This window comes from Eucyclogobius newberryi, unplaced genomic scaffold (genome assembly GCF_026437365.1).
Source record: "Eucyclogobius newberryi isolate DKJ021-1_F unplaced genomic scaffold, fEucNew1.0.hap1 SCAF_20, whole genome shotgun sequence".
NCBI lineage: Eukaryota > Metazoa > Chordata > Actinopteri > Gobiiformes > Gobiidae > Eucyclogobius > Eucyclogobius newberryi.
Window position 1 is genome coordinate 28,536,064 of NW_027315835.1, and position 15,383 is coordinate 28,551,446.

A 15,383-nucleotide genomic window follows, 5' to 3' on the forward strand; every position below is an offset into this window, starting at 1 on the left:
TTACCCAAAAACACTGCCCACATTTACCCACAAACACTGCCCACATTTACCCACAAACACTGCCCACATTTACCCACAGACACTGCCCACATTTACCCACAAACACTGCCCACATTTACCCACAAACACTGCCCACATTTACCCGCAAACACTGCCCACATTTACCCGCAAACACTGCCCACATTTACCCACAGACACGGCCCACATTTACCCGCAAACACTGCCCACATTTACCCGCAAACACTGCCCACATTTACCCACAGACACGGCCCACATTTACCCACAAACACTGCCCACATTTACCCACAAACACTGCCCACATTTACCCACAAACACTGCCCACATTTACCCAAAAACACTGCCCACATTTACCCACAAACACTGCCCACATTTACCCACAAACACTGCCCACATTTACCCACAAACACTGCCCACATTCACCCGCAAACACTGCCCACATTTACCCACAGACACTGCCCACATTTACCCCAAAAACACTGCCCACATTTACCCACAAACACTGCCCACATTTACCCACAAACACTGCCCACATTTACCCACAAACACTGCCCACATTTACCCACAAACACTGCCCACATTTACCCAAAAACACTGCCCACATTTACCCACAAACACTGCCCACATTTACCCACAAACACTGCCCACATTTACCCACAAACATTGCCCACATTTACCCACAAACATTGCCCACATTTACCCACAAACACTGCCCACATTTACCCACAAACACTGCCCACATTTACCCACAAACACTGCCCACATTTACCCACAGACACTGCCCACATTTACCCACAGACACGGCCCACATTTACCCACAAACACTGCCCACATTTACCCGCAAACACTGCCCACATTTACCCGCAAACACTGCCCACATTTACCCACAGACACGGCCCACATTTACCCACAGACACGGCCCACATTTACCCACAAACACTGCCCACATTTACCCACAAACACTGCCCACATTTACCCGCAAACACTGCCCACATTTACCCACAGACACGGCCCACATTTACCCACAAACACTGCCCACATTTACCCACAAACACTGCCCACATTTACCCGCAAACACTGCCCACATTTACCCACAGACACGGCCCACATTTACCCACAAACACTGCCCACATTTACCCACAAACACTGCCCACATTTACCCACAAACACTGCCCACATTTACCCACAAACACTGCCCACATTTACCCACAAACACTGCCCACATTTACCCAAAAACACTGTCCACATTTACCCACAAACACTGCCCACATTTACCCAAAAACACTGCCCACATTTACCCAAAAACACTGCCCACATTTACCCACAGACACGGCCCACATTTACCCACAAACACTGCCCACATTCACCCAAAAACACTGCCTACATTTAGCCACAAACACTGCCCACATTTACCCACAAACACTGCCCACATTTACCCAAAAACACTGCCCACATTTACCCACAGACACGGCCCACATTTACCCACAAACACTGCCCACATTTACCCACAAACACTGCCCACATTTACCCACAAACACTGCCCACATGTACCCACAAACACTGCCCACATTTACCCACAAACACTGCCCACATTTACCCACAAACACTGCCCACATTTACCCAAAAACACTGCCTACATTTAGCCACAAACACTGCCCACATTTACCCACAAACACTGCCCACATTTACCCAAAAACACTGCCCACATTTACCCACAAACACTGCCCACATTTACCCACAAACACTGCCCACATTTACCCACAAACACTGCCCACATGTACCCACAAACACTGCCCACATTTACCCACAAACACTGCCCACATTTACCCACAAACACTGCCCACATTTACCCACAAACACTGCCCACATTTACCCACAAACATTGCCCACATTTACCCACAAACACAGCCCACATTTACCCAAAAACACTGCCCACATTTACCCACAGACACGGCCCACATTTACCCACAAAACACTGCCCATATGTACCCATCCTGATTATCATTGTACTTCCTGTTTGGACATAACTGTTACCTAGCAACCATAACGTAAACAAGGACTAATCTGTTTTTACATTACACAATAGTTTTAATTTTCCAACTAATAATACAACATTTATTTGTTGAATAGTTGTTAAAACGATCAGAAAATTGTGTCGTCGTGTCATTTCATTTCAGAAGCGCTACTTACGGTCATTTTTCTACTTTTACTTTTCAGTTTTCTTCACAAACTGTACCAAGACTGTTGTAAAACCGAGTCATAACTCTTGCTGTGAGATGGTTTTGTTTGTGCTGCAGGTGGATCGGGACGCTCATTCTCTACTCTTACCACAAGGGGCGCTTTGCCTGCGGCGGAGGCGGAGCTCTCCACAGTTTCCTGGTTGGATTGTTGGTCATTTTGGGTTTCATCATCTGCTCATTAGGGGCCATTGTTTACGTCAGTGCACAAGGTAAAACTACACACACATCACTACACACATCTACACACACATCTACACACACATCTACACACACATCACTACACACACATCTACACACACATCTACACACACATCACTACACACACATCTACACACACATCACTACACACACATCTACACACACATCACTACACACACATCTACACACACATCACTACACACACATCTACACACACATCTACACACACATCTACACACACATCTACACACACATCACTACACACATCTACACACACATCTACACACACATCTACACACACATCACTACACACACATCTACACCCACATCACTACACACACATCTACACACACATCACTACACACACATCTACACACACATCTACACTCACACACACACAATCACACAACACATCTCACACAACACATCACTACACACACATCTACAACACACATCAACACCCACATCACACACACATCTACACACACATCACTACACACACATCACAACACACATCACTCACACACACTACACACACATCACACACACATCTACACACACATCACACACACACATCACACACACATCACACACACACACACACACACTACACACACCCACACTACACACACATTCCTACACACATCACACACACATCACACACACACATCTACACACACATCTACACACACATCTACAACACACATCACTACACACACATCACTACACACATCTACACACACATCTACACACACATCTACACACACATCACTACACACATCAACACACACATCACACACACATCTACACACACATCTACACACACATCACAACACACATCTCACTACACACACACACTACACACACCATCACACACACAACACACACATCACTACACACACATCTACACACACATCACACACCACATCTACACACACATCACTACCACACACATCTACACACACATCACAACACACACATCTACACACACATCACTACACACACATCTACACACACATCTACACACACATCACTACACACACTCTACACACACATCACACACACACATCACCACACATCAACACACACATCACAACACCACAACACACCATCCTACACACACATCACACACATCTACACACACATCACCACACACATCACACACACATCACACACACATCTACACACACATCTACACACACATCTACACACACATCACACACACACTACACACACAACTCACACACACACACACTACACACCATCTACACACACATCTACACACACATCACTACACACACATCTACACACACATCACTACACACACATCACTACACACATCTACACACACATCTACACACACATCTACACACACATCTACACACACATCTACACACACATCTACACACACATCACTACACACACATCTCTACACACACCTACACACACCTACACACACATCTACACACACATCTACACACACATCTACACACACATCACTACACACACATCTACACACACATCTACACACACATCACTACACACATCTACACACACATCTACACACACATCTACACACACATCTACACACACATCTACACACACATCACTACACACACATCTACACACACATCACTACACACACATCTACACACACATCACTACACACACATCTACACACACATCTACACACACATCTACACACACATCTACACACACATCACTACACACACATCTACACACACATCTACACACACATCTACACACACATCTACACACACATCACTACACACACATCTACACACACATCACTACACACACATCTACACACACATCTACACACACATCTACACACACATCTACACACACATCTACACACACATCTACACACACATCTACACACACATCACTACACACACATCACTACACACACATCTACACACACATCTACACACACATCTACACACACATCTACACACACATCTACACACACATCTACACACACATCTACACACACATCACTACACACACATCTACACACACATCACTACACACACATCTACACACACATCTACATACACATCTACACACACATCTACACACACATCACTACACACACATCTACACACACATCTACATACACATCTACACACACATCTACACACACATCACTACACACACATCTACACACACATCTACACACACATCTACACACACATCACTACACACATCACTACACACATCTACACACACATCTACACACACATCTACACACACATCACTACACACACATCTACACACACATCTACACACACATCACTACACACATCTACACACACATCTACACACACATCTACACACACATCTACACACACATCTACACACACATCACTACACACACATCTACACACACATCTACACACACATCTACACACACATCTACACACACATCTACACACACATCTACACACACATCACTACACACACATCTACACACACATCTACACACACATCACTACACACATCTACACACACATCTACACACACATCTACACACACATCTACACACACATCACTACACACACATCTACACACACATCACTACACACACATCACTACACACACATCACTACACACACATCTACACACACATCTACACACACATCTACACACACATCACTACACACACATCTACACACACATCTACACACACATCTACACACACACATCTACACACACATCTACACACACATCTACACACACATCTACACACACATCTACACACACATCTACACACACATCACTACACACACATCTACACACACATCACTACACACACATCTACACACACATCTACACACACATCACTACACACACATCTACACACACATCTACACACACATCACTACACACATCTACACACACATCTACACACACATCTACACACACATCACTACACACATCACTACACACACATCTACACACACATCACTACACACACATCTACACACACATCACTACACACACATCACTACACACACATCTACACACACATCACTACACACACATCTACACACACATCTACACACACATCTACACACACATCTACACACACATCTACACACACATCACTACACACACATCTACACACACATCTACACACACATCTACACACACATCTACACACACATCTACACACACATCTACACACACATCACTACACACACATCTACACACACATCTACACACACATCTACACACACATCTACACACACATCTACACACACATCTACACACACATCTACACACACATCTACACACACATCTACACACACATCTACACACACATCACTACACACACATCTACACACACATCTACACACACATCTACACACACATCTACACACACATCTACACACACATCTACACACACATCTACACACACATCACTACACACACATCTACACACACATCTACACACACATCTACACACACATCTACACACACATCTACACACACATCACTTACTCGACTCAAAACTAAAATATAACACAAGATCCACACGAATGAGTCACAAAAAATAGTTCCAGTTCTAATTTTTTGAACGAGAAATGAATGGAAAATGTAACAGAAATAGATCAAGATAAAGAGTCCGGATGAGTGTCAAGTTTAATCATTATATATATATATATATATATATATATATATATATATATATATATATATATATATATATATATTATATATATATATATATTATATATGATAAAAGATTAAATCCAATACCAACAGCTTCTCTCCTGCAATAATCATCAATAAACAGTAACTGATATTCTTCATGGCTCTGGGCGAGTTTCAGATACAAACATGACATCATCACCTTTGTGCTGTCCTCGCCCCAAGTGACTCTCTTTACAAGGCTGGACTGCCACATGACGGCGCTCCAATAAACAACGTCTTGGTGTTTTGTTCATTTATTGAAGAACAGCAAACAGCTGTTGTCCTCTTAGACCAACCGTAAAACTGGAATACAAAATATGTCATTAGCTGCTGACAGGCAAATGAAATGCTAGGCTAACACATTAATTGAGGTTCAAACCTGCTCAAAACAAAGCAGAAATCACCCAAAATCAATAACAAACTTTTACATCACAATACTTACAGACAAATATTGTCCAAAGCAACAACACGTATGTGGGAAACACGAGCTCAACACATGACAAACTCGGCATGGCGTGCGGCCATCTTGGATTTTTAGACAAACAATAGCACTGGGCGAACACAAGAGGGCGGTGTAGGCTAATGTACAACCCTTGTAACAACTAAAACCTTGAGAATGGGCAGAACAACCTTCACGTCACAGATGAACTTTGCCCTTTGGTCAGGCACGATGACAAACCCCGGGCCGCGGCGCTCCATGGCAGCTCTGGTGTACCTGCGAGCGCTGCTGTACCTGCCGGAGCTGGGCTGGGCGTGTCTGGGGGCCGTGTGGGTGTCAGACGACAGCAAAGGGTGCGACCCTGCCACTGTGGGCGCCGTCATTGCTGCCGTCGTCGCCAGGTGAGTTATCGAGCACAAACCATACATAATACAGTCAATTGTTCCACGGTCCACGCTCTAACGCCCCCTACAGGCTGCACGGCTCACTCAACTAAAATGCAGATGGGATCAATATATTTTGAGTTTTAAAAATTACCAAAAAATTATCACAAAATATATTTTTTTTTAGGTTTGTAATGTCACTTCCTGGTTGTAATTGATGACATCACACTAGGAAATTACCCAGCAAACACTGGGCCAAAACTCATCTAATGTCATAAAGTCAAAAAAGTTGTTTGTTTGTATAAATTCTGCATAAAGTTTGACTGAATGAGTGTCCCTGGTGTCCCTGTCACTTTCTGTCCCTGGTGTGATGTCACTTTCTGTCCCTGGTCTGATGTCACTTCCTGTCCCTGGTGTGACGTCACTTCCTGTCCCTGGTGTAACGTCACTTCCTGTCCCTGGTGTGACGTCACTTCCTGTCCCTGGTGTGACGTCACTTCCTGTCCCTGGTGTGACGTCACTTCCTGTCCCTGGTGTCCCTGTCACTTTCTGTCCCTGGTGTGATGTCACTTTCTGTCCCTGGTCTGATGTCACTTCCTGTCCCTGGTGTGACGTCACTTCCTGTCCCTGGTGTAACGTCACTTCCTGTCCCTGGTGTGACGTCACTTCCTGTCCCTGGTGTGACGTCACTTCCTGTCCCTGGTGTGACGTCACTTCCTGTCCCTGGTGTGACGTCACTTCCTGTCCCTGGTGTGACGTCACTTCCTGTCCCTGGTGTGACGTCACTTCCTGTCCCTGGTGTGACGTCACTTCCTGTCCCTGGTGTGACGTCACTTCCTGTCCCTGGTGTGACGTCACTTCCTGTCCCTGGTGTGACGTCACTTCCTGTCCCTGGTGTAATGTCACTTCCTGTCCCTGGTGTGACGTCACTTCCTGTCCCTGGTGTGACGTCACTTCCTGTCCCTGGTGTGACGTCACTTCCTGTCCCTGGTGTGACGTCACTTCCTGTCCCTGGTGTGACGTCACTTCCTGTCCCTGGTGTGACGTCACTTCCTGTCCCTGGTGTGACGTCACTTCCTGTCCCTGGTGTGATGTCACTTCCTGTCCCTGGTCTGATGTCACTTCCTGTCCCTGGTGTGACGTCACTTCCTGTCCCTGGTGTGATGTCACTTCCTGTCCCTGGTGTGATGTCACTTCCTGTCCCTGGTGTGATGTCACTTCCTGTCCCTGGTGTGATGTCAATTCCTGCTGGATCGGTGTAAAACTATAGTTTATGTACGACAGGTATAAATACACCAGATAAAGTCATAACTTGAAAATAGTAGAAACCTGTCGTACGTCACTTTAAAGTAAAGTCAAAACACATGTTCATCATTGAAGTCAAACTGTAGTTATTAAAACACATATATATAAATATTATGACACAATATCAAATGTGAGTGTTATGAATATTGTGAGCTGAAACATAATTGTATGATTATTCACGATTGATGACCAAACAACAATGAAAGTTTTGCTTCTCACAATTATTATATTTTAGTGCTTACTATTATATTTAGACATGAATAATCATGAGGATTGATTAACTGCATCATCTTGACAGCCCTACTTATTATATTTGTGATTCATGTTTATTGTGAGTGGAACTGGCTTTGCTCCTGGATTTGTGGAGCAAAATGAGCCCAAATCATCTGGAACAGAAATATATTTAATTGCATTTTGGACTTTTAATCCGACTTTCAAAGGACACGTGTCATTCTGAGCTCGACTGAACCTTTTTCTTTATCCTTAAACACGAGGTTTATGCCAGCACGCTCTCTCTCTCTCAGCTGGATCATCCTGCTGTGCACTGGCCTGGGCGTGGTCTTTGTGTTCGACCCGCTGGGCAGCACTCGTCGCGGGCCGCCCTCCATGGAGCCTCTGGGGGTGCGGGACCTGGAGAGCAGCGAGCGCAGCCAGTTCCTGTCCACGGCGCGCTCTCTGGCCGTGAAGGTTTGGGAGAACCGCCTCAAACTGCTGTGCTGCTGCCTGCCCCAGGACGACAGCCACAGAGCCGCCTTCTCCAGCATCGCCCAGCTCGTCAGCGGCTTCTTCTGCGTGAGAACCTTTTCTTCTATAGCATAATAAAGTGTGCTCTTTTGTCATTCATTTGGCAGATGGTGAAATGGCTTTAATCGTTTTAAAACGTTCCTCTTGGATTGATATAATATCGTCTGAATATTGTTATCACGAAACGCCCCAAAAAAAGATCTACTCATTTTGTCGATATGGCCCACTCCAAAGTCTAATACAAAGTGCTTTACATTTGTTAAAATACATCACAATCACAATACAAATGCATAATCTAGATAGAATAAACAATTACAAAACAAATCATCTTTATATCAAATGATATTTGTGTTTACATACATGAAATAAAGAAGAGAAAAGTCGAGTTCCTCAAAGGGAGAAGGTCAAGGAACTGAAATATGATCATCTGCATCAGTCGAAGTGAAAAACAGAAGTTGAAAATGACAGGAAGTAGAGGCGTGTTCACAATCCCTCTGTGATGTCATCAATAAGCGACACTGTTTTGTAACATGTCTAATATAGTTCAGTTAGTGACGTGTGGAGTGTTTGTGTCCAGGACACAGACCTGGTGCCCAGTGACATCGCGGCCGGTTTAGCTCTGCTGCACCAGGAGCAGGACAAAAAGGAGCAGAGCAGAGACCCAGACGTCATAGCAACCCACAGCCCCTCCTCCCCCCTGGTCAGTGCCTCTGCTCGTGCTTGACCTGTGCCTCTGGTCAGTTTCTCACTGTGGTTGTTGTCTTTGAGGAGGAGGACTTGGAGGCCGAGCTGGAGAGGGCCACTCACTGTATGCAGTTTGCAGCAGCGGCGTACGGATGGCCCATGTACATCTACTCCAACCCCCTGACCGGCCCCTGCAAACTCACCAAAGACTGGTAAGGGTCAAGGGTCAAGGGTCAAGGGCCACACTCTGCCACAAGCCAAACTAGAACATGACCAAATTAAGGCTCAACACCACATCAGGCTCAGGCAGTATGTACAGGACAGAGCCGACAGGGGCCCCTGCTCAGGACCTCAGGGTCCCCTGCTCAGGACCTCAGGGGCCCCTGCTAAGGACCTCAGGGGCCCTCAGTAACAAGTCTCACTCTGTTCAAATGAAAATGTCATGGTTTTCCTTTGACATTTAAAGAGGAAAATAGGAATAATTAAAGCCGCAAGCGGCATCCAACGGCCCTCGCGGGCCGCCGGCCTTCCGACTCTGCTCTCTGCATTTTACAGAGATGGCGCTAACGCAATTGTCTAAGAACTAAGACAGCGACACATTGGACATGTACAATCCTGTGCTTAACCAGTGCAAATGAACACAAATGTCGGTCAAATGTGCAGCTCCAGCGCACAGAGACCGTGACACTTGGAATAAAAATATGGATAACTTTTGATGCTCCGCTTGTGTAGATTATTTTTCCCAAATATGAGCTTGATCGAGCTATTGCCCACAGAGGAGTTCATTAAAGTGTGAAGCATAAATGTGAACATTTCAAGGATTTGGCGTTTTTCCCATTTGTGACAGTATATTTGCAGCTCCACGGCACAGAGACCGTAGCACTTAAAATCAAAATATGGATAACTTTTGATGCCCCATTTGTGTAGATGATTTCCCCAAATATGAGCTTGATCGGGCAATCGGCCTAGGAGGAGTTGGTGAAAGTGTGAAGCGTGAAAATGTGGTCATTTTGGAGATTTCGCTGTTTTCCCATTTCTGACATATATTTGCGGGTCCGCCACACAGAGACCGTAGCACTTAGAATCAAAATATGGATAAGTTTTGATGCCCCGCTTGTGTAGATGATTTTCCCCAAATATGAACTTGATCGGACAATCGCCCTAGGAGGAGTTTGTTAAAGTGTGAAGTGTAAAAATGTGGTGATTTGAGCGATTCTACGATTTTCCCATAAGGATAACATGGGATGTTTCTGTCAACGCTACGGTTACGCCGTACAAAATATGACTTTGGCTCTCATACTTGTATGATCAGGATGGCAAATTAGAATTTAGTGCAAAATGTCATGTCATTTGGAAAAACTCTATTGTTTATAGGCCACTCTGAAGGCCAAATAGTCAGAATTCTGGGAAACGTTTGCGGCTCCGTCGCACAGAGACCGTAAAAGTTATCCTTAAAATTTGGATAACTTTAGATGCACCACTTGTCTAGAGGACGTACACCGATTTTGAGGTTGGTGGGCAAAACGCACTAGGAGGACTTCGTTAAAGTGTAAAACATAAAAATGTGGTAATTTGAGAGATTTGGTGGTTTTCCCATAGGGATAACATGGAAGGTTTCTGTCATCGCTACGACTACGCCGTAAAAAATAAGGCATTTTTGTGATTGGCTTTTGTGATCGGGACGGCAAAATAGAATTTTGGGTGAAGTTTAGACAATTTTGGTAAAACTAATTTTTGACCTTCAATGTTAATTTAAAGGTCACTCTGTAGGGGGCGCTATCGCGCCCATTTCAATTTTGTCATCATAAACTGGTCCAAACTAGAAAGTTTAAGAACTGATTCAAATTTGGTCCTAATCGGACTCTTTTTGATCAAATGGGAGCAATTTTTAGATCTGCAATATTCCAAAATAAGTTGTCCAACTTTGCGGCTGCGCCGCACACAGACCGTAAAAGGTATCTCAAAAAATTGAATAACTTTAGATGCCCCACTTGTCCAGAGGACGTACGCCGATTTTGAAGTCGGTGGGCAAAACGCCCTAGGAGGAGTTCGTCAAAGTTTGACGTGAACAAAATGGCTAACACAGCGTGTTTTCATTTTCAAAGGAAGATGGCAGCCATAGGGTAAGTCTGGGGGCGTGGCCACAATGATTTTTTTTTTTTGTCCTCACGAGAGGAATGCGTGTCCCGAATTTCGTAGCTTTACGACAAAGTTGACCTCGGGGCGTCTCCCATAGGCGCAATGTATTTTGACTTTTGTCGGTGGCGCTGTCGCGCCATTTTTTAACGGAAAAAAAAATGGCCCAGAAAAAACAAAATTTTTCGCCGATTTTGAATTTTGGGCAAAGTTTGGTGAGTTTTTGAGCATGTTCAGGGGGTCAAATTAGAGTTCAAAGCGCTGAAGAAGAACAAGAAAAATAATAATAATAATAATAATAATAATATTTTTAGCAAAAACAATATAGCCGTTTTCACTATAACAACAAATTATACATCGTTTGAAAGCTCTAAGCCTTCCCGATGCCGCCATGGGGTGGAATCATCATTACGAGCGCTTACGCGCTCGTCAGTCCCTATTCCGTCGAGATGCCCCGCCCACTCCCCATAGACTTCCATTGATTTGAGCAGATACAAGCATGGCCCATGCCTGCGGCATGGATTCTCGCGTACGGGACGATGCCAGGAGGGTTTTTGGAGGAATGCAGCGCTTCGCGCTGCTGTTGTCAACAATTAGTGAATGGGCTACGCCCATTCACTAATTGTTGACTATTTCTGTCATAGCAGGAGTAAGTATGCATGATCCATGCCTTCGGCATGGGCTAGTTCACTGTACTTGCCAGGGGCGACGGGGCACCAAACATGCGGGCTGCGCCCGCATGTTTGGTAAGACAGTTGGTAAGACAGTTGCGGGAGCAATAGGCCCTCCGCCCTGCTGGGGCTCGGGCCTAATTAAAGCCGCAAGCGGCATCCAACGGCCCTCGCGGGCCGCCGGCCTTCCGACTCTGCGCTTTCGACTTGATAAAGATGGCGCCCTTATTGTGTTGAATTAAAAAAGAACTTGACAGACGGAGACACATTGGACATGGCCAATCCAGTGCAAATGAACACAAGTGTCAGTCAAATTTGCTGCTCCGCTGCACAGAGACCGTAGCACTTAGAATATAAATATGGATAACTTTTGATGCCCCGCTTGTGTAGATGATATTTCCCAAAGTAAAGCTTGATCGAGCTATTGCCCACGGAGGAGTTTGTTAAAGTGTGAAGCATAAATTTGAACATTTCATAGATTTAGCGTTTTTCCCATTTGTGACAGTATATTTGCAGCTCCACGGCACAGAGACCGTAGCACTTAGAATCCAAATATGACTAACTTTTGATGCTTCCCTTGTGTAGATGATTTCCCCCAAATATGAACTTGATCGAGCTATCGCCCTAGGAGGAGTTTGTTAAAGTGTGAAGCGTAAAAATGTGGTCATTTTAGAGATTTCGCTGTTTTCCCATTTCTGACATATATTTGCGGGTCCGCCACACAGAGACCGTAGCACTTAGAATAAAAATATGGATAGCTTTTGATGCCCCGCTTGTATAGATGATTTTCCCTAAATATGAGTTTGATCGGACAATCGCCCTAGGAGGAGTTTGTTAAAGTGTGAAGCGTAAAAATGTGGTGATTTGAGGGATTTCGCGATTTTCCCATAAGGATAACATGGGATATTTCTGTCATGGCTACGGTTACGCTGTACAAAATATGACTTTGTCTCTCATACTTTTATGATCAGGATGGCAAATTAGAATTTTGTGCAAAATATCATGTCATTTGGAAAAACTCTATTGTTTATAGGCCACTCTGAAGGCCAAATAGTCAGAATTCTGGGAAACGTTTGCGGCTCCGTCGCACAGAGACCGTAAAAGCTATCCTTAAAATTTGGATAACTTTAGATGCCCCACTTGTCTAGAGGACGTACACCGATTTTGAGGTCGGTGGGCAAAACGCACTAGGAGGAGTTCGTCAAAGTTTGAAACAGAAAAATGTGGATATTTGAGAGATTTAGCGGTTTTCCCATAGGGATAACATGGGAGATTTATGTCATCGCTACGACTACGCCGTAAAAATTAAGGCATTTGTCTGATTGGCTTTTTTGATCGGGACGCCAAAATAGAATTTTGGGTAAAGTTTAGAAAATTTTGGTAAAACAAATTTTTGACCTTCAATGTTAATTTAAAGGTCACACTGTAGGGAGCGCTATCGCGCCCATTTCAATTTTGTCAGCCTAAACTGGTCCAAACTAGAAAGTTTAAAAACTGATTCAAATTTGGTCCTAATCGGACTGGTTTTGATCAAATGGGAGCAATTTTTAGATCTGCAATATTCCAAAATAAGTTGTCCAACTTTGCGGCTGCGCCGCACACAGACCGTAAAAGGTATCTCAAAAAATTGGATAACTTTAGATGCCCCACTTGTCCAAAGAACGTACGCCGATTTTGAAGTTGGTGGGCAAAACGCCCTAGGAGGAGTTCGTCAAAGTTTGACGTGAACAAAATGGCTAACACAGCGTGTTTTCATTTTCAAAGGAAGATGGCGGCCATAGGGTAAGTCTGGGGGCGTGGCCACAATGATTTTTTTTGTTTGTCCTCACGAGAGGAATGCGTGTCCCGAATTTCGTAGCTTTACGTCAAAGTTGACCTCGGGGCGTCTCCCATAGGCGCAATGTATTTTGACTTTTGTCGGTGGCGCTGTCGCGCCATTTTTTAACAGAAAAAAAAATGGCCCAGAAAAAATTAAATTTTTCGCCGATTCTGAATTTTGGGCAAAGTTTGGTGAGTTTTTGAGCATGTTCAGGGGGTCAAATTAGAGTTCAAAGCGATGAAGAACAAGAAAAATTAAAGCCGCAAGCGGCATCCAACGGCCCTCGCGGGCCGCCGGCCTTCCGACTCTGCGCTTTCGACTTGATAAAGATGGCGCCCTTATTGTGTCTTGAATAAAAAAAGAACTTGACAGACGGCGACACATTGGACATGGCCAATCCAGTGCAAATGAACACAAGTGTCAGTCAAATTTGCTGCGCCGCCGCACAGAGACCGTAGCACTTGGAATAAAAATATGGATACCTTTTGATGCCGCTTGTGTAGATGATTTTTCCCAAAGTAAAGCTTGATCGAGCTATTGCCCACGGAGGAGTTTGTTAAAGTGTGAAGCGTAAATGTGAACATTTCAAGGATTTGGCGTTTTTCCCATTTGTGACAGTATATTTGCAGCTCCACGGCACAGAGACCGTACCACTTAAAATCAAAATATGGATAACTTTTGATGCCCCGTTTGTGTAGATGATTTTCCCCAAATATGAGCTTGATCGGGCAATCGCCCTAGGAGGAGTTCGTTAAAGTGTGAAGCGTAAAAATGTGGTGATTTTAGAGATTTCGCTGTTTTCCCATTTCTGACATATATTTGCGGGTCCGCCACACAGAGACCGTAGCACTTAGAATCAAAATATGGGTAAGTTTTGATGCCCCGCTTGTGTAGATGATATTCTCCAAATATGAACTTGATCGGACAATCACCCTAGGAGGAGTTTGTTAAAGTGTGAAGCGTAAAAATGTGGTGATTTGAGCGATTCTACGATTTTCCCATAAGGATAACATGGGATGTTTCTGT

The 15,383-nt window shown here is 44.3% G+C and overlaps 1 protein-coding gene across 2 annotated transcripts in view; it reads left to right on the forward strand.

Moving 5' to 3' along the window:
* The window catches only part of daglb (diacylglycerol lipase, beta), a 35,075-nt gene that overhangs the window by 405 nt on the left and 19,287 nt on the right, over nt 1-15,383 (forward strand). Inside the window, exons 2-6 of one of the 2 annotated variants that reach the window (XM_072456291.1) lie at nt 2,316-2,467; nt 6,842-7,016; nt 8,828-9,095; nt 9,625-9,747; nt 9,819-9,943. In XM_072456291.1, coding sequence (XP_072312392.1) covers nt 2,316-2,467; nt 6,842-7,016; nt 8,828-9,095; nt 9,625-9,747; nt 9,819-9,943 — 843 coding nt within the window. Of the gene's footprint in view, nt 1-2,315; nt 2,468-6,841; nt 7,017-8,827; nt 9,096-9,624; nt 9,748-9,815; nt 9,944-15,383 lie in introns of both variants that reach the window. The other variant, XM_072456290.1, reaches the window with a different exon arrangement.